Source organism: Anarhichas minor, unplaced genomic scaffold (genome assembly GCF_050575085.1).
Source record: "Anarhichas minor isolate MPS153535 unplaced genomic scaffold, ASM5057508v1 ptg000017l, whole genome shotgun sequence".
Lineage (NCBI taxonomy): Eukaryota > Metazoa > Chordata > Actinopteri > Perciformes > Anarhichadidae > Anarhichas > Anarhichas minor.
Genome location: NW_027466463.1, coordinates 20556273 through 20582824, shown reverse-complemented (window position 1 = coordinate 20582824; position 26552 = coordinate 20556273). Strand labels below are relative to the sequence as shown.

At 42.6% G+C, this 26552-nt stretch overlaps 1 protein-coding gene across 1 annotated transcript; it reads left to right on the top strand.

Moving 5' to 3' along the window:
- Positions 1 to 256: 256 nt before the first annotated feature.
- Positions 257 to 26093, top strand: LOC142951374 (formin-like protein 1). The gene is made up of 26 exons (XM_076092878.1): positions 257 to 564; positions 7745 to 7828; positions 8362 to 8445; positions 9794 to 9867; positions 10469 to 10552; positions 10650 to 10790; positions 11504 to 11612; positions 12112 to 12188; positions 12326 to 12419; positions 14614 to 14688; positions 15495 to 15605; positions 15718 to 15867; positions 15970 to 16071; positions 16585 to 16831; positions 17290 to 17559; positions 18058 to 18182; positions 19346 to 19548; positions 19635 to 19869; positions 20352 to 20420; positions 21460 to 21540; positions 21630 to 21759; positions 22306 to 22469; positions 22556 to 22657; positions 22821 to 22913; positions 23455 to 23569; positions 24402 to 26093. Exons 1-26 carry the CDS (start codon positions 400 to 402, stop codon positions 24500 to 24502), a joined length of 3285 nt encoding a protein of 1094 aa, XP_075948993.1. The 5' UTR covers positions 257 to 399; the 3' UTR covers positions 24503 to 26093.
- The last annotated feature ends 459 nt before the right edge of the window (positions 26094 to 26552 follow it).

The following is a 26552-nucleotide window of genomic DNA, read 5'->3' as shown; positions in this document are numbered from 1 at the left end:
TCTTAATTTTCTTCTTCTTCTCTTTTGCAGCCTCGTCCTCTGAACTCTTTACCTCCTCCTCCCCCTTTTTTCCCTCTTTCACTCAGCTGTCACTCGGCCTGTCACTCTTTAGGATATCCCCTTCCCCTCTCTCTAGGGTTTCATAATGCTTCAGGATCTCATTCAGAGGCAGGGGTGGATTTCACCCCGCTGCTTTCTCCTGGTTTGAGAATCATGGACGAGTAATGAGCGGCGCTTGAGTCAACAGACTGTGGTGGGGGGGTCATGGAAATAACGAAAGGTCACGGGCCAAAGCCTCAAACTTTGAATAAATAAATACAAAATACTTTTTATTATCATCTTTTTAGCGGAAGCAGGTTTTTTTGGGGAGTATTTCTTGGATCTATTGTATTGACAATCATGGGAAACGCAGCAGGAAGCATGGAGGTGCCTCAAGGAAAGGAGGGCAAGGCGGCGGCATCGTCTGTGGCCCCTCCGGGCTCCACGGGCCCCCAGAGACAAACGGGGCTCAAACTCCCGATGCCACCCGAGGAGGAACTGGAGCAACGCTTTGGTGCAGTGCTGGTGAGTTGTGACACAGAGCAGCAGGCGAACACACTGCAAAAAGATAACAAAGAATTTGGAATATGTTGGAAATGTGCACGTCCTCAGGACAAGCTTACCACAGTGCCAGGTACACAATGCCGCTGTGGAAAGATACATAAGAGGTCCTTTATACTGGAGCTTACTGCAGCATTAGGCTCACTGCAGAAGAATGAAGGGGGGGGGGGGCGGGTTGTTTACAATTTAATAAAAGGTGCAGCTAAACTTTACTTCTTTTTTTTCATCACAGATTCAATTTCAGCTCAGATTAACTTCTTTATGATGATTTATTTCATGAGATTACATTTAGAGAAGGTCAAATGTTACAAAGAGTTTTACATCATGTGGCCAAAAGTATGTGGACACACATTGGGTCTACTTGGTTTGGTCTGAGCCTCTAAGGCCCAGAGTCCGTATAAAAGAAGTTGTGGGCGATCGTGGCTAAGTGGATAGCAGGGCCGTCTTTCAATCAGAGGGTCGGCGGTTCGAACCCCAACTCCGGCTCTGCTAGTCGCATGTCGATGTGTCCTTGAGCAAGACACTTAACCCCAAAATTGCTCCTGTAGCTGTGCCTACGGTGTAGAAATGTGATATAATCTGAATTGTAAGTCGCTTTGGATAAAAGCATCTGCTAAATGACTGTAAAAGTGGATGTAGTCATCGTGACATCACTCATTGGTTTGTGGACTGATGTTTTGAAGCCGTGGCCATCTTTGATTACGGCCGTCGCCATGTTGTTGTTTTGTTTGTAACCGACAAACAGAAGTGACCATATCTGGACTGAGGAGGAGTGACGTAGAGACGCCGTATACGTCTCTGGTAGAGACCTGTCAATCACCGTGTAGCCCCGCCCTAAAGCATCCCCTGCTTTATGGTCTGTTTGACTCTAAATGGACCATAATGTACTAAATGAACATCATGCTGTATTGAAGAAGACTTGAAACTAGAGATTGAGACCATAAACTCATGTTTACAATGTTTACTGAGGTAATAAATCAAGAGAGAAGTAGAGTCATTTTCTCATAGACTTCTATACAACCAGAGGAGTCGCCCCCTGGTGGACACTAGAGAGAATGCAGCTTTAAGACAATTCAGCATCGGCTTCACTCGGAACAACCAGAGGTTGCCGCCTGCTGAGTCCCAATCAAGAGGAAGTAAACTGCGGCAACTGTTTGTGTCTTTCCTGTTTCAACATGAATTAATGTCCCGGTGCGTAAAAGCAAAGTCCATAAAAATAAATTGTTATTTCCAGTTACTCACCTGCAAATATTTCGCATCATAATTCATACCGGCAGCGGGCTTCTGTGTTGTTGTACAACACAGTCTACGCTTTTGATTGGCTGAGAAACAACAACAAAAAAATAATAATCACGTTGCTTTTTTTGCTGCATAATCTTCCCTTTCTGTGTGAAAGTACTCGTGACTGGAAACATATATTGAAGCGTGAAAGAAAACACACCCCCAGTGTTTAAAGGCCTTGAAATGAGACGATATAATGTCATTGTCAAAACTAGTGTTTTTTGTTTTGACACACTCTACAAGTCTAGATATTATTCGTTTCGTGCTTTATTTTGTTTATATCGCACTAAAAGGAGTTTTCTCATAAACAAACGAAAGTCATGTTTACATTCTGTGTTGGTCACTAAAACACCTCAATCCTTGTGGTCTTAAACAATTATTTAATTGACTTCTTTTCCTCTTAAAACACTTTAAAATCTTTGCAAGAAGACTTCTTCTTCACTGCCTTCACTGCTGCGTTTCTGCCACCTGTAGATCAGAGGAATAGTGTGACCCCGTTGGGTTCAACATCAGCTGCTTTAGCAGCAGATTAACGCTCGTAGTCTCACTTGTGGTTTTATTGTTTATCACTTTCGCTGACTTTGGGTGTTTCAGGCTTTTGTAGCGAAGAATATAGCAACACCTCATGCTAGATAAAACTTTACGTGCGTATTTTATTGCCTGGACTTCCCCCATGACTCGGAGTCAAAGCCAGCGACCATCATTCCTCGACCACAACTTGATTTTCTCTCCGTGACTTCCTTCACTGAGATGTTTGTTACGTGGTGACAACCCTCATGCCTTCATGGTGACAGTCAGAGAAAGATCTGTGGCAGAGACAAAGCAGCTATGTTCAACATGTGGCCGGACGACTTGTATGATGAGCCACATTCCTTTTGTCTGAGAGGTGCATGATGGGATGTGACATCATGTTGAGCTGATTTGAGGTTTAATAACATATAAGAGTAAGTCTTTATCAACAAAGTTTGCTAAGATTTCCAAACTGAGGCGTCCAAACCAAGAAAAACAGCCCCACATCAAATACAGAAAAAAGAGAGATAGTCAGATGGTGTATTCACAAAATACTGCATTTATATCAGTCAGAATGTATTTATACCTGTTTCAACATGTCTGATCCATGCTGACCGACTATACGAGACCTCCTCACCTAAAGCAGATAAAGCCTCTATTCTTGTCTCTTGTTTTGCATGGAGACAGCTGTTTGCATATGATGTCTTTACTCACAGTGTGTATATATACAGTACATTGAGTGTGTGTTGCAGTGGACTGATTTGTGTGTGCAGGCGGTGCAGCGGGGTCGTGGGATGACCACTGCAATGAATTAATGTGACAGCAGCATACGTCTTGTGCCAGCGGCTGCAGCTTTTTGTTCCTGCTCGAGCATGTGCAGTCTCTCATGTGCAGTCTCTCATGTGCAGTCTCTCATGTACTGTCTCTCATGTGCAGTCTCTCATGAGCAGTCTCTCATGTGCAGTCTCTCATGAGCTGTCTCTCATGTGCAGTCTCTCATGAGCAGTCTCTCATGTGCAGTCTCTCATGTGCAGTCTCTCATGAGCTGTCTCATGTGCAGTCTCTCATGTGCTGTCTCTCATGAGCTGTCTCTCATGTACAGTCTCTCATGAGCAGTCTCTCATGTGCAGTCTCTCATGTGCAGTCTCTCATGTGCTGTCTCTCATGAGCTGTCTCTCATGTACAGTCTCTCATGAGCAGTCTCTCATGAGCAGTCTCTCATGTGCAGTCTCTCATGTGCAGTCTCTCATGAGCAGTCTCTCATGTGCTGTCTCTCATGTGCAGTCTCTCATGAGCTGTCTCTCATGTGCAGTCTCTCATGTGCAGTCTCTCATGTGCAGTCTCTCATGTGCAGTCTCTCATGTGCAGTCTCTCATGTGCAGTCTCTCATGTGCAGTCTCTCATGTGCAGTCTCTCATGTGCAGTCTCTCATGAGCTGTCTCTCATGAGCTGTCTCTCATGTGCAGTCTCTCATGAGCTGTCTCTCATGTGCAAACCCAAACAGGCATCACTCTGCTGCAGTTTAACTGTTTGCTGCATCTGATACATCATGTCTCCTCCCACCCTCTGCTGAACAAGTGTGCCTTTTTGCTTCAGCGCCATCCTATCCCACAACATATAGATCATCTCTTCCACCAAACAGCCCCCCCCCCCCCCCCCCCACACACTCGTCTTCTGCTGAGTCTGCATAGCAAAATCTCCTGTTCTAAATGGAGAAGATACTCCGTCTGCATACAAACCAGCCTGTGAGTGAGGAGGTAACAGTGAGGGATGCTGCAAACCGTCCCTGGTCTCATTCTGCAGAGGCTCAACGTGTCGGACTTTCCCTCACAGGTGTGGCTTTGGGAGGTGGAGGACAATATGTGTGTGTGCTCACATTTGCATGTGAACATGCAGTATTTACGTGCTTTAAAAAAGCCAGTGTTTTTCTATTTGTTTTATGAGCAGCTCTTATTGATGTTTCACTCATATTGTGATGGATTTGTGCGATGCCACTGCAGTGCTTTCAAACTGAGAAAATCAATATCGGAGCAGCAGAAGTCCTCACAGTGCTGTGCTGCATGTGACTCTGATGACGCCAGTCAAATCCAAATTTACTTGGAGCACCCCCCCCCCCCCCCCCCCCCCCCACTGTTTTGCATAACACTTTGCATATTTCCCAACAGGGAACGCGGCAGTGGGTGGACTTGTAAATATACATCTGTGGATTTGTGTACTGTATTTACAGACGCAGAGGAAAGGAGATAACATTTACTCACTTGTTAGCAGTTTTTTGTTAAACTGTTAGCTTCATCCGAATGATCACAACATCAGGGATGTTATCTCTACAAAGAAGATCTTTAAAGCCATATCTTCACCAGGCGGTGCAACCAATGGGCACGTCCCCCCCAAGAACGCTGTCAGCAGCAATACCGGTAGCCAGGCAATAGCATAGCCCAGTATAACCTCCACCCCCTCATGTCACTTCTGGTTCCAAAAACCAAGATGGCGATGGCAGAAAACTTAAACAAAATGCTGAACTCGAGGCTTCAAAACATTAGTCCACAAACCAACAGGTGACTTCACGGTGACTTCGTCCACTTCAGTCTGAGATCTTGACTTACACTTTCACACCAGACATTAATATGCATTTCATTTCTTTAAACATGATTTTATCAGGATGACATTTACACCAGATAATGAAATGCAGTGCACTTAGCCTTTCCCTTTATTAAATAGATGTATCGATCCTTAAATGTGTTTCCCTGTGATCACATGTGATGCAACAGACTCAGCGTTGTACTGTTAGTCGGGTTGAACGGGGAGACGAAGGAGGACAGTAATTATTCATCCACTGCTGCAGACGCAGCTTGTTCCTGTTCACATGACGTTTCATTGATCCGTCCTTTGGGGACCGTCAGCACGTTTAGAAATGCAGGAACGCGTCTCTGCACGTCCCACTTCTTCTGTCTGCCGGATTCAACACGTCGTCTTCCTGCTAACAGTCTCAGCCTCTTGAATTCACAGCTGTTGTTTCCAATAATGTTTTGACGGTGTGTGTGTGTGTGTGCTAACAGCAGGCGTAAAGGTCGCTGATTTTAACTTTTTAATGCCGCTTAAATCAGCATGTTGAAGCAGAGTTGGAGGGATTTGTGATCCTTGAGCACACGGAGGCAGTTATTGTGCAGGTTGTCATGGCGAGAGTGTTAATTTGAGTGTGACAACTTGCTTTCACACTTATCACGAACATTCATGTCCTCATTTTACAACATGTTGTACTGGGTTTGGACATAAATGGGACAAGCTGATCACACTGCAAACCTTAGTGCTCGATTCTGGCTTATTGCTCGCATACAATTTTATTTGTTTGGCTTTTTGCATAATTTTTGAAATGTGGCCAAAATCAGATTCCAGCGTGAACCACAGACTGTAAGAAGTGGACGTAGTCGTCGGGACGTCATTCATTAGTTTGTGTGTTTTGAAGCCTCGAGTTCTGCGTTTCGGTTGTCGCCATCTTGACTTTTTTGCAACCGGTGAACAGGAAGTGACCATATTTGGATTAAGGAGGAGTGACGTAGAGATGCCGTATACATCTCTGGTAGATAGATACCTGTCAATCACCGTGTAGCCCCGCCCTAAAGCATCCCCTGCTTTATGGTCTGTTTGACTCTAAATGGAGCATAATGTACTAAATGAACATCATGCTGTATTGAAGAAGACTTGAAACTAGAGATTGAGACCATAAACTCATGTTTACAATGTTTACTGAGGTAATAAATCAAGAGAGAAGTAGAGTCATTTTCTCATAGACTTCTATACAACCAGAGGAGTCGCCCCCTGGTGGACACTAGAGAGAATGCAGCTTTAACACATGAAGCATTGGCTTCACTCGTCAGCTTATACCATTGCCGTTCTGTTGCTTTTGTCGCTCGTAGTGGGAACATAACCTTCGACTTCTGTTTTGCTCACCAACAAAATACCAGTTGGGATATTCTGACCCATGTTGCTAAACTGTCCGTTTGACATTGTTGGACAAATATGACAATATTCTCACAGATGTAAGTTGGTCTCTGTCAATCAAGCCACATCCACACTGTTCTGATGAAGCACATTAGAGTTTTTAATCATAAATAAAACCTTAAGATGTTTTTCCAAAAGTCCCTTTTCTACTCGTGATTCTTTAATGTCATTAATAAATACTGTAAATGTGCAGCAGAGTGAAGTAAGCTTGTTTCTCTGTGATCCAGCAGGTCAAATATAACCAGCATTGATCCTCAGGCCTGATTTATCAGGTTCACATCCAGCCTCACAGCAGCATTGATTTATTGAAGTGGAACCCACTGTGCCCGTTTTTAAACTCGGCACGCTAATGTCTGCACAGTAGACTTCCATGTGTTCCAGTATTTAGACTGCATCGGCTTGTACCTCAGGGAAATGATTGTATAACTACTTCATATAATAAAAGAACAAAAGTCCGATTTAAAAGCTGTTTTATGCGGTTCAGCTGAGGCCCGGAGGTAAAGTACAATCAGCACTAAGTACCGACTGCTGGACATTTACTCAGAGTCCGTCTCGATGACCTCGTGAAGGAGTCGCTCTTCTTCAGGAGGTGTGAGGATGAAGAGGAGAAACCGATAAAGAGATGTAGCTTTGAAACAAAGTGAGGAGTTAGCTGAGTGTGTGGGCGTCTCCTGTCGACTAGCCCAGTTTCATGTGTGGGTTATAATTAGTTCAGCTGATGTGTCTGTAATATGGGACACCACGACGGGTGTATTAATGTGTATTAATGTGTGTGGTGAGTATTTTTTTTGTCATCCACACAAACAACGTTGTCGTTGACCCCATCAGCTGACACTCAAGAGTTTAGGACGAGCACTTCATCAAAGTGCAGCATCGGCTTTCTGTTTAGAGATGATGTTGCACACAAAGCAGCGTTATTAATATGCAATTCAAATGTTCTTAATCTAGTCATGTGTTGTTACTATGGAGTCAGATCAGGCTCAGAACTAATGAATGCACACAGAAGGATTCACAGATGCGTTTTGTGTTTTATTTACAAATGACTTTCTCCACAAAAATAGTTTTCATCGTGTATAAATGTAAACAAAAGTAACAATATATTTGTGAATTCTTCTGTGTGCTTTCGCTGATACTGAGACTGATCTGACGTCTGTTTGTGAGGACGTGATGAGTAACAGCATCCGTAACACAACTGTTGTGACAACAGACCTGCAGACTGAACCGATATTGGTCAGCGACGTCTGACTCATGGAGTCATGACTCAGCACCAGACGAGTGACTCCAATAGGACTAATGACGATTCTCACTGGAGTCATGTCTTTAACAAATTCTGCATCTTTCCCTCTGTTTTCAGAACACGATGAATCTTCCTCCAGACAAAGTGAAGATCCTCAGTCAGTACGACAACGAGAAGAAGTGGGACCTGATCTGTGACCAGGTGGGTCTGCTCTCTAGATCCCCTCAGTCATCATGCATATCGTCTCTCTGGTTACTTAACAAAGAAAGAGGACAATCAATGGCTTTCTATGTGCAGTGTAGGGCGATCGATGTAGTGACGTAATGTCATTACCAAACATCACAAACGCACACGGGAGGAAGCTCATTAACACTGTACGTCACCGGAGTAACCATAGGGAGGTCCAGAACACCGTGACGGGAGAGTGACAGAGGACACCGCTCACTCTGCTCAAATTATACATCATAATTATAACTGCACAAAGATGGAAGCCAATCTTTGAAAGCTGTTACTGATGATTTTTTTACAAAACGGACAAACCGTTACAGCTGAAGTGTTTGTGATGTAAAACCGCTGCACCGCAGTAGAATAATTCCTGGAAGCTTGTTGAGATCCAACACATTTGCATAAAAGACGCTGTGTAATCAAACTGCCCTCCGGCCCCCCCTTAATGCAGTACCGCAATCAGATATAATTATAGATCTCTGTGTGTGTGTGTTTCTCTGCATCTTCAGGAGCGGTTTCAAGTGAAGAATCCACCATCGGCTTATCTGGAGAAGCTGAAGAGTCACCTGGATCACGGAGGAGTCAGTCGGAAGGTACGACCCAACGGACTCACGTCTCAGCTCAAACCTTCAGTTTCTGTTTGGTGTGAAAAATGATTTCACAAAAGTCTTTTATCACACAGAGCAATTGTTTCCTGCTATTTTCTTTATTATATGAATTTTACCGTATTCTTTTTCTTTATAATCTCATTATTGTCCTTGGTACATTCATGCCAGTAAAGCACATTAACACTCTAAAAGGTCTCGGCCCGCTTCCAAACAGACTGGTGCAGTTTGTTTGTGGTGTGATTGCAAACTACTGTGACTTTAGCAAGATTTCAACAGCTTTAACTACGAATAAATCATCTGCTGATTGTAAAACTCTGTTCAGGAAGCAGTCGTATTGATCTGTATTTAATGTCACGTATATAAGCACGTCAGCAAAGGTTTTATTACCTGATTAAGAGGTCAAAAGCTAATACTAATAATGCTTATAGTCAGGTATTAATCAAAGAACACAAATAAGCATCAGAAGCATCAAAGTGAATTTAATTTCACCACGTGTGTCCTGAAGTCCAATCAACGAGTCACCTGTCAGTCTGTACGACGTCCCGTCAGCGTGAACAGGAACCGGAGCAGCGATGAAATACAACGGAGTAACTTCTCTTCCATTGTTCCGGATCAGATGAACCCAACAACAGGTGTGAAGCACCCAGACTGATGGTTTCTTTTACACCCAACCAGAACCAGAACAGCAAGAGCACCCTGTGTGTGCGCTGTTGAAGATGTGAAAGACTGATTAATAGCCATTTTTGTAGCAGCCATTTTTGTCCAAAACAAAACCAAAACCGTTCTATTCCCCAAAAACACGAGTCATTCAGGTATCTGATCTCTAGTCTGTTTCAAACTTGAATCGTCCGTCATTTCTACACTTCCACTCAGTTTCCTCTTGAATCACCTCAGCGTACAGTAAATATTGTCATTTTTAAAAGATGCTTTGCAGACGTTAAAAATGTCCAGTGAAAAAAGCTGACTCGGGTAACATTTTTAAATTGGATGAAGGTAACAAAAGAAGCAATGTGATGTTTCACATCCTGGTCAGAAGGTTTATGGAAGGATTTATGATTTGATTTGATTGGAATCAGGAGATCATGTCGGAGTTTTTATTAATGGGATTTATTGTGATATGAAATGACCATGAAGGACTTCTGTGTCACTCTTTGATCGTGCTTTTTAGATAAACAATGTTTGTTGCTTGTTTCACTGGCAGGAAGGTTTTTTTCTTTTTAGTGTGATTGCTTCTTAAATTCAAGCTACAGATCAGTAAACAGAACTGCCCGGCATCTTTTACATTTTCTGAATAATGAGGCGTTTACTGACTTTACAACTTCCCTCCTGTCAGTTTAAGAGACGCGTCCAGGAATCCACTCAGGTCCTCAGAGAGTTGGAGATTTCCCTGAGGACTAATTACATCGGGTGAGTCTCCCTCCAATCCTCCAAGGCTTTGTCTGATTATATCACACAAAGTGAAAACTCTGACAAAAGTTTTAAAAACCTACTTGAGCCTCTGAAGGAGATTTTAATTAAAGTGATGTTTGTCTCTGTGTGAATACATTACAGCAACACTTTCATTGAAACAAAAACCTTTGAAAAGCTTCTTGGATACATTAGTTTCTTCTTGTAATTATTTGTTCCTGCATTAAATAGAAAATGCAACAGTGTGTTTGTAGTTTGTAGTTTTATAATCCTAAAATGTGTTTTGTTATTTGCACACACGTAAGACTTCATAAGATAATATAAAAAGTAAGAAATGTGACAAGAGTTCAATAAGCCAACGCTCAACATAAGGAGAAAAACAAACATCAAAATAAGCACAAAAACTAAGTAATCTGTGGCCAACAATCCAATAAATACAAATAAATACGTGACAAACGATACGTTAAATAGAAGAAAGGAAAAATATAAATGTAAAACACATATTTAGACATCATGAATTAAATTCAACATGTTTTAAAGATGCAGAGCTCTTGATAACGTGTGTTTGTCGTTCCATATCTCATGTATTTGGTCTTTGCAGCTGGGCTCAGGAGTTCCTCAACGAGGAGAACCACGGTTTAGACGTTCTTGTGGATTATCTGTCCTTCGCCCACAGTGCTGTCACGTAGGTATCAGCTGGACATACCGGTATTTGTTGGGTTAGGCCTAACTATGTTCGTCTCTTATCTTCCCGTGTGAACTCTGATTCTTTTGGCTCGCAGGTATGAGGCGGACACTTTGGACAACGGCACGGTGCCCACAGATAAAAAAAACGTGGAGAAGTCCGTGGAGGATCTGAGCAGAAGTGCCAGCAACTCACCCACTCACAGCGCCTCCAAGGCCAGCAAGGCCTTCACAGTGAGGTGCGTACAGAGTGGCTGAGAGGTTTGATGGACTCATGTGAAGCTTGATGTCCCAAATAAAAATGACAAACTCTACAGTGGTGCTGTATCGGACCGCAGTTATGCCATGATCCCCCCTAAAATAAAGTTTTACTTTAGGAATATTCATTATAAATATGCGATCAGGGGATTGGTATGAATGCCTTCTAATCGTCGATCCCTGATGACGCTACATTGTGAACAACCGATAGAGCAGGAGCGCTAGTAACGTTAGCAGCACAGTGATGTAATGATGTAATTCTGACAGCAGTGTTTTCAAACCGAGTGCAATGATCTCTGTAGGTTTTAAAATGTCGCACAGCAGATGAAGTTGTAACGTGAACACACACACACACACACACACACACACACACACACACACACACTGTTCGACATGTAATCTCTCTGATCTGAAGCGACTGCATTCTTGTCATAGCCCGGTGGACTCTGGTTCAGACTGCACGTGTGTTTCTTTATCACACGTTTGAGCGTGAATGTGACACTCAAACTTATCGTGAAACAAAGTTTACAGTTTGACTCATTTTGACTTTCCTGTGTACTTTACCTTATTGTCATTATGGGATGTAGATGATGGCTGTATGGATTATGTTTTTCATGTTTACTAATTAGTTAATAAAGATATTTGAGTGAAGACGTAGGGACAAGAACGTAACCGCAGCGTCTCTCACCTGCAGATTCAACTCTCTCCAAAACAGGAAAGTCCAGAGGAGCTCTCGAGCTGTGAGCCAGACCGACGACGTTCATCTCTGCATCATGTGTCTGCGAGCCATCATGAACTACCAGGTATGTGAAAACAGCAGCAAATCTCTGTCTCATGGCCTTTAATATGTTTAAGACTTAGAGTCACAATATTGTATATTATTACGATCTAAATATTTTAACTCACTATCTCATAATTTTCGGCAAATATATATAAACATTTGGTGTATGGTGCATACATTGTTTTTGTTTGATATTTTTATTAAGAAATACAATGCAGTGGAAACAAAAAGTACATAATTATCTGATTCTATAATTACATTTTATTTTCCTGACAGACATTGACTTTTAAATTAAACATTTAAACATTTAATGAGGTTGAATTATACTTTAAATGACAGCAGGAGTCAAATAACAAGAAGAAGAATACAAGTCATGTAGTTTATTTTAAACATTAGTCACTCTTGTAGCTTCTATTGACATTTTGGTGTGTGTGTGTGTGTGTGTGTGTGTGTGTGTGTGTGTGTGTGTGTGTGTGTGTGTGTGTGTGTGTGTGTGTGTGTGTGTGTGTGTGTGTGGTCAGTCTGGGTTCAACCAGGTGATGAAGCATCCTCGCTGCGTCAACGAGATCACGCTCAGCCTCAACAACAGAAACCCGAGGTAACCTTAACGTCTGTGTTGACTGTGAGCTCACTTCGATGTCACGACTTCACTTAACTTGAAGTTAACTCCGTCAGCTGGATGAATGCAGAGAATACCTGATTTATCAAGAGTAAAGTTACATTTGTGCTCCTCAGGACGAAGGCGTTGGTGCTGGAGCTGCTGGCCGCCGTGTGTTTGGTGAGAGGAGGTCACGACATCATCCTGTCCGCCTTCGACAACTTCAAAGAGGTCTTTAAACCTTTCTATGAATATATAATAAATGTTTGTGTATAAACAATAACGACGCTGCCGTATTAAGTTGAAATGAGGCATGTTATCAAATATGAATCTAAAAATTACAAATTGTATTTACAAATGAGGAACTATGGAAATAAAGAAAGACGATTAAATAGTTAAAACAAGGTTACAGACACATTGCAGTCGGTACCGTTTGATATCCAGCTCTCAGGAGCGGATCAATAAGTCTAAGCTGAGATTTGACTGAGAGGACAGTTCTGGTGTTTTTGAGTAGTTTGTAAATAAGAGCAGGTAGTGTTGCGTCCCATCATCCATCAAAGTTCACTGTTTCCACGAAGACCTCTATCACTGCAGCAGGGACGACTCAACCAACATTATTCTAAACTGGTCTGATGCTTAACATAGAGAGGCGGTATCAGTGTTACAGCACCCGCATACCAGTCGTCCTCTAATGCACGGAAAAGCTGGTTAAGGGGAACCCCCCCCCCCCCCTCCTGTCCGTCAGCTGCTCGGCCCAGTTGTCCCGCCGCCAAACGGATACTGACTGAAGAGGCGTAAATATGTGGAACACTTGTTGAGTCGCCTCTGACCTCTCCTTGGCCTTCTCGCGTCTGAGAAAGCAGCAACTGTTGCCAACAGATCGCCTCCTGCAGCCGCAACAACGCAGACAGACAGGAGCACAGACCTGAACCAGGAGGCTCTATTATTAGTCAACGGTGTTTGAAACCTGCCCTGCAACAAGGAAGGCTGCTGTCTGGATCCACATCTCGAGACGCACTTACAACAAGTTCCATTAGATGTTGTTATTTAAATTTAAGGACAGAAATCTAAACAAATAGATTTTAATTTGCTGAATTGAATACAAGATGTCTTCTCTGCTGAGGATGTTTCCTAGTTTGTCATTTGAAATCCATCTCCTGACTGAGCACTTGAGCCAGAACACATCGTAGAAAGATGCTCAATACGCAGTAAACGGTTCTTTCACAAGTCGACATTCAGCCCGTTCTTATTGTTCTCTATCGAGTCGAGGTCATTAAAACAAAAATGAAATATAGAAAAAACATATAGAATTTAATAAAGAAAAAGAAAACTAGGTGACCAGTCCTCCCCTCTCCTGGTTGATGAGTTCATCAGTTACCACAGCGGTGACTTGAGCATCACAGCGAGTGGCGCGTGTTTTGTTTTTTGCATAACTGAAGCGTGTGTGGGCGAGAGGAAAGATGGAGGCAGCGATGGATCGGTCGTAGAGTGGAGGCAGGCGGGCACGGAGCCAGCAGCCGGCTTATGTGTCCCTCAGTAGCAGAACGTGGGCTTTGTTTTGGGTTCTGCAGGCTGTGAGGTTGGCGTGCTGCATTATTAAGCAGGACATGAGTGGGCAGAAAGGGGGAGGGGGGGGGGACAGGAGATCTGCTGAGCTGTTAGTAAAAACACAATTATAATTTAGCCACATTATTTTGTCCTCGAACACATAGCGAAGCCTTGTTCAAGTTGTGCAGACAGAAGAGCACACTGGACTGTTGCAGTTCTCCTGCACTGGTGTTATTGTTGCCATCGTTTCTGTTCGTCCCTGAACTCAACTGAACCTGAAACTTTACTCACAACAAGCAACTGCTGAATCATCCTCCTCTGTCGACACTTTACTGTTTAATTAGATCACATGTTTGCTGGAATATAGCTGATTTACACAGATAGATGGATGGATGGATGGATGGATGGATGGATGGATGGATGGATGGATGGATGGATGGATGGATGGATGGATGGATGGATGGATGGATGGATAGATGGATGGATGGATGGATGGATGGATGGATGGATGGATGGATGGATGGATGGATGGATGGATGGATGGATGGATGGATGGATGGATAGATGGATGGATGGATGGATGGATGGATGGATGGATGGATGGATGGATGGATGGATGGATGCATTACTGTAATATCGTCTGGACTTACTGTGAGCACACTGCCCCCATGTGTGTACATGTGGAGACATAATGCAGGTTTTATTTTTCTAATCCTTCATCAGAATCATGTCTCAAAGGACTTTTTTTACGCATCAACAATTAATCACAAAAACACAAAAGAAAGAGAAAGAAGTTGATTATTTAATCATCTGTGGCTTCACTCTGCTGTGATCTGACATTAATTATCCTGATTCTGTTTCCTGGTTTTTTTTTCAGGTGTGTGGAGAGAAGAGTCGCTTCGAGAATCTCATGGAGTATTTCAGCCACGAAGACAGCAACATCGACTTCATGGTAACGCTGAAGAGAAACTCTCTCTCGTGTGATTTCATGTAAAGATCTACAAAGAGAGCAGTTTAAAGCATTGATGATGGTCTGGGGACTAACCCTAACCTAACCCTAACCTCCTAACCCAACCCTAACCCTAGCACAGCCTGACGTCAATAAATGTCTTTTTTTATTTCAACTGAAAGTCTAAAGACCAAATATATTCAGTTTACTATCAAGTCAAGAAAAAGGAAATGTAGATTATAACATTTCTTTGGTATTTTTTGCTTAATAAATTACTGAAAAAGATAAATCAATTTATCAAAATAGTAAATTAAGTTTCTGTGTTTTGATTGCTTTCTGGTCATTTATCTTTAGACATTTATATTCTCACCCTGATTTCATTACCAACCAAAATAATCAAAGCTGTAGTCATAAATTTGATTAAAATTTGATTTTTTTCTATAGAGAGCAGGCGGGAACATTTGTTTTGCCGGGATAATCTTTTAAGCGTTTGTTGTTGTAATACTCTTTACGGCCACAAGAGGCTGAAGTGCACCGTTACCTCATGTTCTAAATAGGAATAAAAGCATTCTGTTTTCTTCCAGGTGAGCTTTAATTTCTCCGTGTTCGCTTCACAAAGTACAGATATTATTGTGTGTTGGAAAGTTTTTATAAATAAAATAACGACATATTTTTCACAGATGAAACTAAATATATATATTAGCAATTTAAAAATATTTTCCTGGTAAAACGTGAAGTCAAAAACACAGGAGAGAAGAAAACGGATCACAAGATGTAAAGATGAAGTATTTCCTCTGTCTGTCCACCAGGTGGCCTGTATGCAGTTCATCAACATTGTGGTCCACTCGGTGGAAAACATGAACTTCAGAGTCCACCTCCAGTACGAGTTCACTCAGCACGGGCTGGACGACTACCTCGAGGCAAGTTTGACCTCCGACCCTTTCAGTCACTTCAAACAGAAACCTTAAAACGTGGACGTTGTGTATTTATCATGCAGGCAGGACTCTTTGTGTAACTTGTTTGAATCCGCAGAGGTTGAAGTTCACGGAGAGCGACCGGCTGCTGGTGCAGATTCAGGCCTATCTGGACAACGTGTTTGATGTGGGAGCTCTGCTGGAGGATGCAGAGACCAAGAACGCTCTGCTGGAGCACATGGAGGAGCTGCAGGAGCACAACACACTGGTAGATATACTGCACACACACACACACACACACACACACACACACACACACACACATAGAATGTATGGAGGAAATCTCAATGCATGAATTTTTATGTCGCAGCTGAGCTCCAGGCTTCAGGAGAGCGAGAGGGAGGCGATGGAGAACATGTCGGAGATGGAGAAGAAGCTCATTCAGACCACAAAAGAAGTGGAGCTCCTAAAGGTAGAGTTCCTCCTCTGAATATTTATTAAAGCAACAGTACAACTTGAGACCTGTCAATCACCGTGTAGCCCCGCCCTAAAGCATCCCCTGCTTTATGGTCTGTTTGACTCTAAATGGACCATAATGTACTAAATGAACATCATGCTGTATTGAAGAAGACTTGAAACTAGAGATTGAGACCATAAACTCATGTTTACAATGTTTACTGAGGTAATAAATCAAGAGAGAAGTAGAGTCATTTTCTCATAGACTTCTATACAACCAGAGGAGTCGCCCCCTGGTGGACACTAGAGAGAATGCAGCTTTAAGACATGAAGCATCAGCTTCACTCTTTAGAACCGGAGGTTGCCGTCTGGTCCAGAGCTGCAACATTGAAAGTCCTGTTATAGTAAACTGTAGTTTTCCTTCACCAATCTTAATATACGACACATCAGACATACTGAGAACACATGACGCTGGTTATATAGTTAGGTTATATATAACTGTTTCCTGTTTGTGTCTTGTGCATCGTAGGAGAGTCTCCGTGAATCCGGCTCCCAGGTGACTCTCCTGCAGCAGCGAGAACGAGAGAGAGAGCTGGAACGTGAGCGGCAGAGAGAGAGGGAGAGAGAGAGGGAGAGAGAGAGGGATCGATCCACCGAGGCCCTGAGGGAGCTGGAGGTGAAAGTTCAGGCTCTGGTGGAGCAGGGGCTGGTCCGAATGGAGCGCTCCTCCTCTGGACACCTGGACATCCAGGTGGTCCCCGCCATCCAGCAGGAAGGTCAGAGTCGATCTCCACGATAAAATAATCACTATTTCAGTTCTCTTGAAGCTATTGAAGCTAACATCTATTTTGAAGTGTCCCACGCTTAAAAGGTTCATGTAAAATTTCTTCAAACATTTGTTTTTTATTCAGATTTCGCAGCCTTGCGACTCTGGAAAAATAGAAATATGTAAACGTCTTTGCTGACCAGATCTAATTATAAACTCTAAATATTTTCTGGGCCGTTAGTTTAGAACCTCGTATCTACAGTTTATCTTCCGATGTATAAAGTTTCTAAGAATTCTTTCAGAACTTTTTCTCTGTTTTTCTTATAATCGGCATCAAATGACGTACTTTTCCAGGAAGCTTTTCAAGAAAATATTAAGGAAGTTATTGCAAGATAACTACTATGTTGAGGTTTTATGACTCCACTCTATGAATGTACAGAGATGAAAGGTCTCGTTGTTCCTCGACAGCTAAAGAAGAAGCAGATTCGGGTGAAAACCTCGAGGCCTCTCCTCCATCCTCAGACCCTCAGCCTCCGCTCTCTGAGGCTCCTCTGCAGTCGGTGACAGTACAAGCTCCTCCTCCTCCTCCTCCTCCACCTCCTCCTCCTCCACCTCCTCCTCCTCCAGACTTAACTGGAACTCCTCCTCCTCCTCCACCACCAGCGGCTCCACCCCCCCTTCTTCCTCCAGGAGGTGGTACGACCCATCTATCAGGAGATCTGACTGATGGCAGCTCAGGTGAGTCCTCAATCAGAGGGGGGGGGGGGGGGGGGGGGGGGGGGGCGGCAGAGAAGATTGAGCAGGAATAATATTTTTCTTTTATCTGAAACTATCACTGATTTAAACCAACAGTAACAGCTTGAGGTGAACCTTTGTGTTTCTAAAGGTTGACCAGGTGTTTACAGCAGACTGTTAGCGATCCGCTAACGATTCACAGACTCTTTAGGTCGAGATCCTTTAACACGGTATTTTATTTACATTGTTTTTAGATGCCCGAAGTGGTAAAACTGTTTATGTTGCAGGAAAAAAAGCAACCGATCCAAATGTATTTATAGAGCACGCTTAAAACAGTTAACGTTCTGTTCAATCAAATATAGCAAAGACGATAAAACAACACGATAAAAGCAGATAATGACAACGTGAGACCATGAAAAATAACAGCAATGATCAGAGAAATATAGCCAATATGTAAGTAGAATAATTCGGATTGAATATTGTTGAACTCTTTCTCTCCAGGTTGTAAAAAGAAGAAGCCCATTCAAACCAAATACCGCATGCCGCTGTTGAACTGGCAGGCCCTCAAGTCCAACCAGGTGGCCGGAACCGTCTTCAACGAGCTGGACGACGAGAACGTCTTAGAGGTTTGACCTCTTCCTGGTTCTACTGTCTGTTTGTGTCCACGTGCTGCTTACACTAAACATCCATTCTGATTCTCACAGTCGGTTCTAAATGTATTGATATACTTATTTTATTTTTATTAAATTAAGTTTGTTTATTGTTTTTTTTCTTTTAAAACAAAATAAATACTAAGCATCCACATAGAGCCCCCCTCTACGACGACGTATTATAATAAATAATTCATTACGGAGCGGGGGTTTAATGCGGGGGAAGGGGTTTAATGCGGGGGGAGGGGTTTAATGCGGGGGGAGGGGTTTAATTCGGGGGGAGGGGTTTAATGCAGGGGGAGGGGTTTAATGCGGGGGGAGGGGTTTAATGTTCTCAGAAAAAACAGACTTTCTGAGATAAAAGCTGTAAATTCACAAGAAAAACAAACACTCGCAAATTAAAGAACTAAAAACTGGAGTTTGTTGTTTTCTTCTCAATCGGCCCAATTCACAGAAACATCTAACGAGGTGATTCTGAGCTACAATCATGATTATCTCCTTTTTGATAAATCAGATTATTAATTATAATTTGATTAATTAATCCACTGCAGGTATAATACAAGAATACACGGCTGCTCGGTGTGATGACGTTGATCCATCCTTACAAAATGAAGCTTTTCCGAGTTTTTTCTTGCAAATGTACGACTTTAATCTCAGAGAATATTAAACTTTTTTCCTCTGAATATTTCCTCCAATGGTCCCGTCGGTCCCGTCGGTCCCGTCCCGTTACAGACAATACAACCGTTATTAAAACCTTCATTGGCTGTGAAAGCAGCAGTCTGATCGTCAGCCTTTACACCATCAGGTTTGTTATGAAACATTAAATTAAGAAGCTTATAGAAATCCTCTTAACTCTAATCAGTAATGCTGAAGCCAGACTCCAGTCTTCTGAATATACTTCTGTTTTGGCTTCTAACAAACAAAAATAAATCAATTTACATTTCTTGTAGCAGAAAAAACAGAGGCTCTGGTCCACCAGGTGTGACTCTTACACCTGAGCGTTTCCTGCTGTAACAAACCAACATGTCTACTGTGAACTATGTTTATTATCCCCAAAAAGAATGAACTACATCCATCAGTTGTTAATCCCGTCCCTGCATATTTCTCTCTCTCTCTTTCCTCGCCTTCGTCTTTCTCAGGAGCTCAACATGGAGACTTTTGAGGAGCAGTTCAAGACCAAGGCTCAGTCGGCCCCTGTAGAACTGGGGACCCTCAAGATGAAACTGGCCCACAAGACCCCCAGTAAAGTGTCTCTGATGGAGCCCAACAGGGCCAAGAACCTGGCCATCACTCTGCGCAAGGAAGGAGTGGCTGCATCCGATATCTGCTGTGCAATCGAGACGTACGTACCCGACTCATGTAACCAGCATTGGTACTGGTTTTTATTACCTCACACCAGTAAGTGACCGCACTGCCGGCCCCCCACAGGTACAACCAGAGGGCTCTGAGTCTGGACTTCCTGGAGCTGCTGGAGCGCTTCATCCCCTCGGAGTACGAGACGAAGCTCATCCACGGCTACGAGTGCGACGGGAGGCCCCTGGACGAGCTCAGCGAGGAGGACCGCTTCATGGTGCGCTTCAGCAAGATCCCGCGGCTCTCGCAGCGCATCAGCACGCTCACCTTCGTGGGCAACTTCAGCGAGAGCGTCCAGCTAGTACAGCCGGTGGGTTCACGAGTCAGCGCCATCACAAATGTATACCTCCGCCAGGAAATAGTCCCGCAAGAAAAGATTGGTTTTCTATAACTCCCATTACTTATTGTTGAGAACATAATATTTCAGACATTCAAGGACCACGTGTTTGTTTATTTATTTATTCTTTATTTGGATTCTCATTAGCTTCCACAAAGTGATCGATATTCTTCCTCCCAGCAATTTACAGTATCAATAAAACAAGAAAATATAAAGATCAGTAAATAAGTTAAAAGACTCTACATATGAACAAAAACAATATTACACAAACACACAGCAAGACAAATAAACTAAAAACAATCAGAAAAACACTTTAACATTTCATCTTGAAGAACTGAACACACGACGAGGCTCAATGTAAATCAAACATCACTTTAATCTGCTGATGTCAGACATCTTGGATCTGTGTTTACAAACCAACAACGATCTCAACAGTTTTCATCTCTTTCTGGCAGCAACTGAACGCCATCATCGCCGCCTCGATGTCGATCAAATCCTCCAGCAAGCTGAAGAAAGTCCTGGAGGTGAGAACAGAAGAGTTTATTGTTTTTATTGTGTTTTTACTTTTCTGACCGTGACTCTGCTTCACGTCGTGTTTAGTTCATCAGTTAATTTCATGTTCAGGGAGCGATGGAAACCTAAACTATAAACATACTGCTCATAAACAACCATCTCTGAATGTGAAAAGAAAAGAAGCTGACGTTTAAGATCTCTTCACTTTAGTGCAGATTGTCGTTTGTTGTAGAAACAGTTCTCACTGAAGAGAGAAGTACGGTGGCCCTGAGAGCTCAACGCACTCATTATTAATAATTATGAATGAAGAGTTCAGGAGCAAAGGATGAAACATCTTCACCAACTTAACGTCACATGAGCAGCATTTAGTCTTTAAAGAGTGTTGCACACGGCCGGTTTGTGATTTATGAAGTCACTGATGTCTGTCTGTTGGAAAATGACCTAAAATAAAACAGATATCAGCAGTTAATGTAGAGTTAGCCTTCAGATTTATAAACAATATCTAAATCATGCCATCACAATGACTGATAGACGACTTAAATAACTTCATAATCCACAAACCAACAACAGCGCGTGTGCGTCACTCTTAAGCGTCCCCAGGAAACAGTTCCTGTTGTGTTGTGAGCTACTTGCAGCGCTTTTTCTAAATACGGCACATGAATGTGTTTGTGAAGATGTTTCCACATTCACGTGTGTGTTTTGTCTTTTTGCATATGTTTGTTTTTTTAATTTGCAGTGCTTTGAGCTCTCAGGGCCACCGTAGAAAAGGCCTTTTATGTTTTACTGTTTTTTACATGATGGTATAAAGACTCCAGTGTTTAGCAAGTGTCGCTCTTTCCTTTTGACTTTCTCTGGTTGAACAGTTAAAGTATTTGCTTTAGAACCTTTTATTTGTAGTTTGGGAGAAGGCGGAGTCACAGCTCTTTGGTGTCTTATCATTTTAAGTCAACGTCGGCTGCGCTCTTCTATGTGAATGATGCAGACGATTCTACTTGTTGTTGTCATTTTAGTTTTGTGACGTCATAGTTTCTGTCTGTTTCTGACGTAAAGATCATCTTAGCATTTGGAAACTACATGAACAGCAGCAAGCGAGGGGCAGCGTACGGCTTCCGCCTGCAGAGTTTAGATCTGGTGAGTCAAGAAAGCTCCTGAAACTCTTTACTTCATCGCTTCCTTTGAACATTTGTTTTTTAATTGTTTTTATTTCTCACTATCTGAAGCTGTTGGACACCAAGTCTACAGACCGGAAGCAGACATTGCTGCACTTCATCGTCAGCATCATCCAGGAGAAATACCCCGACGTCCGGTCCTTCTTCACAGAGCTGCACTTCCTGGACAAGGCGGCGCTGGGTGAGCACGCGAACGGAGGCGTTCAATAAAAACCTTTAATATCATTTATTTTAGTTTAAATTGAACGGATCTACGGTTGAAAATGAAATCCCACGTGTGCAGATGTGAATGTTATGTGTTTAATGAGGAGTTATGAAAGTAGAAAGATCACTTTAATTATTATTTTTTTAAATCAAACACAAGTTACAATGAATACACACACACACACACATACATACAGTATATACACACACACATATATATATATATATATATATATATATATATATACTGACTCCAGATTGTATTGAAGACTCTCGTCCAGGATGAGATCCTTTAGCACCGTGTTTTCTACTGAGAGCTCCATGTTTACATCTATCTGACCACTGAGGCTCCGCCAGCATTGATCACTTCATTCACATTCCTTCCTGTGTGCAGATTGTCTCTCAGTGCGTCCTCTACGTCGGCATTTATACACCAAACAATCGAATCCCCGTACCATCGAGTGCTGATAAAGGAGGTAGAGCTGAACCTCTCGCTCTCTCTCTCCCTCGCTCGCTCTCGTAGTTTCTCTCGACAGCATCCTGCAGGACGTGCGATCTCTGGAGAGAGGCATGGAGGTCACCAGGAGGGAGTTCTCTGTGGAGAAAGACAATCCTGTGCTGCAGACGTTCCTCAGCAGCAACACCGAGCTGCTCCACTCGCTTATAGCTGATGGGAAAACCGCCCAGGTCAGCTTTAATGACCACCAAAACACACATCAACCACCTGTTACTGCATGATGTATGTATGTTTTACTGACGTCCGTGTTTTCCAGGATGTGTACGACTCTGCCGTGGAGTACTTTGGAGAGAACTCTAAAACCACGCCGCCCTCCGTCTTCTTCCCTGTGTTCGTGAGGTTCATCAAAGCATACAAGGTGAGACGACGCTTCCTCTTATTGATCCCCGGCATGAATGGAGTCACTGAGTTGCTGCTAATGGAGAGAAAGCAGCTCCTTACAGCCCATCAGTGAGCTAATGCCCCGCTCATCAGTAGACCTTCAGAGGCAGACACGTTTTAAAAGACTTTCTCTCCGACAGCAAGCCGAGCAGGAGAACGAGAGGACGAGACAACAAGTCCTGAACTGTGACGCTCCATCAACTCCGCCTAAACATGAAGTCACGGGGAAAAAGGTAACGCTTTAAAATGTCGTGCAAACAGCTGATGAACATGTGTTTTCTTTCCTGTTCTTTGTCTTTTCTTATTAACACAATATACATACATACTGTACTAATATAAGTAATCCAACCCTGAGAAGTGAAGCAGGTTCCTCGACAAAAAAAAGAAGGTTTTCTTGTAAATTTAGGACTTTATAATCTCCAGGACTGAGGGGAGGAGACTGTCAGACCCTGCTGCAGTAACATGAGACGTTTCTAAAGGGAGTCTCAGGAACACTACCACTTTAGCCCACAGGGGGCGCCAGAATCAACACAAAATGAAAACGAGTGACTTTAAGTTCTTGGTTGACTGCTTTTATTTCCTGCCCTCTACAATGTTCTTCTGACCCACTTTGAGGTACATTTTTGATGAGCAATTTTGGGACGTATGAATAAGCTCCACAGCCGAAACTACCAAAATGAGCTCCACGCTTTGAGAAAGAGTTATTATCCTCGAGAAGGAGCTGACATCAGCTCAAAGAGGAAAGTCACATTTAGACACGTTTGATTGTTTCAGGTCTGTGTGACGTCCAAACTGCCACAGATGGACCTGATAGCAGAGCTGAAGAGGAGGCAGGTGTCTCCTCTGGTGAGGGAGGGGAAGGACGGAGCCATCGAGGACATCATCACAGGTGCACCTGCTTTACGGTCCATTGACTCTAAATAAAATGAACCCTCTACATTACTAAACATCTCCTCCTGTTTACTCTTCTAGGAAACTCACATCTTCACTCTTTTCTTTCTTTTAAGGCTAACCTCTCTTTTATTTGTCCTTGCCTTCCTTCCTCTCTTTCTCTGTGTTGTTTGTCCCTCCTCTCTCCCCGTTGTTTCTCTGCTGTCTCCAGCTCTTAAGTCCGTGCCCTTCACGGCTCGCTCTGCCAAACGCTCCTCTCGTCTCTTCTGTGACTCCGTCTTCAGCGACGAGGTGACGTCTTCTTCTTCTTCTTCTTCTCTCTTCCACTCCACTGAACGAGCAGCCGTTTCTCTCTCACTGCACCTTTAAACTCTTTCAAAATTCACATATTTGTTTGTTTTTCTCAACTTATTACAACTTTATTCTCAGAATATCAGATTTTCTGCCCTTAATATTCCCTGAATGTTGTAAATAAATTAATCTGAACTATACATGCATCAGTCACTTTTGAAGTTTTGTTTTTATCCTATTGAAACGTTTCTCCTCACAAAATTACAACTTTATCTTGTGACCTTTTTTCTTATCATGTTACAACTTCATTCTTAAAATCATCAGCCCTGATGATTTGTACATGAGAGAAGATATCAATACTTTTACTTTTTGTTTTGCTAATTACATACTTTTACTTGAGTTAAGTGTCGACTGTCTCGAACTATTCGTGAAGTTGTTTCACAGCGAGCTGTTAGTGCTTTTGCCTAAAGGACCTTAATATTACAACACAAAGGTGTTGAAGAGTTTTGTCCTCAGTGTGTTCCGTTCTTCGTCCTCAGATTTAAGGAATCAGCCGTACAGACGGACGGACGCCGGCAGACGCAGCGCCAAGTGGAAACCGGGACAACAGCTCCACGTGTCCTCGGACATCTCCCTCTGAGAACCCCCCGCGGACCACCGCGAAGGCTTCAGCTGCTAAAGCTCAACACGAGCAGCTGTGTTTGTCTCCTGCACGCTTGAAGATGCAAAGTCTGTGCGTTACAGCGAGGCGTCTCTCTGACAGAAGTAAACTCTTTGGGATGATCGTAGAAAACGTCGTGCGATTAGAACGATCGACTGTTAACGAGGAAGATTGTTAGCTCGATGCTAACGACGGCGGATGTCACGAGAGCTCGTTAAGACAATTACACGGAAGAATTCAGCTGACCTGTAAGAAAGAGGGCTTCATTAACGCTTCAATCTTCAAACGTAGTCACAACAAAGTTTGACCGACAGACGACTCGTAAATCATTTTGATAGTTTTCTCTTAAAAATGCTCTAGACCTGATTTTTTAAAATTGCTTTTATTTTAAATAGAACATCTTAATCACCGCTGTCCATCTTCCTCACAGATTTAGGCTGAAGATTTGTAATATAATTAAATTATTTTAATACTGAAGTGTAAGAATGAGTAACTTTGCTTCTGCATTTTCAACAAATAAAGCATTTTGTACCGTTATTGACTCGGTGTGCTGTTCCTGTTTGCTGTGATGTGATCGATGGAAACCGACTCATGCAGCATGTCGGTGTTTAGCTGCCGTGTTGGTTGAGCAGTAAACGCCGGCTGAGGTTTGGTGGATATTTGATCATAAACCAAAGTATCTGATCAGTTAGAAAATGTTTTACGTTGTATACTGATTTCTTATGACATGTATGTGGTATAATATACTATAACCTTTTAATTACACATCGTCTGACTGACTTATTTATTACTTTCTTTTTTCTTTGCTTATTTCTTTTTATTTATAAAATGACTTTACTTGTCATGACTTTTTTTCGACATGCTATACTATGAGTTTAACATTCTATCAGGTACAAACTTCCAGAGGAAGTGTTCATGGTTCCTGTTACTATGAAGTGTGTGAGTGTTGTTTAAAGATGAACACAACCAACGTGATCTTCACTTCAGGTGCTTTTAATGCTGTATTTAATGCAGATCAACAGGTTTGTCCACTTCCTGGTTTCACTGCCTCAGTGAGAGCAAAAGTTTCTCCACTTCTGCGCTCATCTCCTCCATGTCCTCTGTGATTGTCTTCATTTGTTTCGCTGCTTCTTCAATTCTGGAAACAAACTGCGGCAGATCTTCGGCGATCCGAGAGTCGATGTGAAGTTTCACCATCGAGGCCACGGAAGTCAGAGTCTTGGCGGTTTGCCCGGCTACGACGCACGACGGCGCTGGAGGCCATCTTGTCGATAATGGTTCTGATTGTTTTCAGCTCGCGCACCAGCGGTTTGATATCTTTAGAGAAATCGACACTTTTCTCCATAATCTCTTCACAAAGACGATCGAAGACGAATCTCACTGATCTCACTGTACCCATCGCAGCACAATACGCTCCAATACTTCATAATTGTTGTTGTAATTTTCTGACTTTTATCTCTAATTTAACTTTCTCTATGTTTATGTTACCAAAACCTACTTTTTAATAAACCGGATTCTTAATGAACAGAAGCTGATGAGCTAATGAGCTACGTAGCTTCCTGGCGCTCCATTTCCTGTCTCTTGTTTGTTTGTTTTAGCAACAATGTGTCACTTTATAGAAGCTGCTGCGAGCAGATCAATACACGACGATTTAAGGGACGTTCGTTTAGATCGTTTAGACAGATGTGGCGCCATCTAGTGGCGAGGATGCAGATTGCAACTAACTGGAACTTCTCCTGTGAGTGTCGACGGTTTGGCCTTTCTGGGCCTCCGTAGAAACATGGCCGCCGACTCTAAAGAGAAACCCGATGAGAAGGCAACGAAAACACAACAATTCTTATTTCCAGGTGATTATGCACTAAAGAAACATACCTAATAATATTAAGTATAACAATATTAAATGTATTATATTATTTCTGCCAACAGATCCCTAAATGCTTCTTTCTGTTTGTTTCAACAGCTGCTGTTCTGATCATCAGAAAATGCTAAAAATGTGATAGTTCAAGGATTAAAATGTAAAATAGAACAA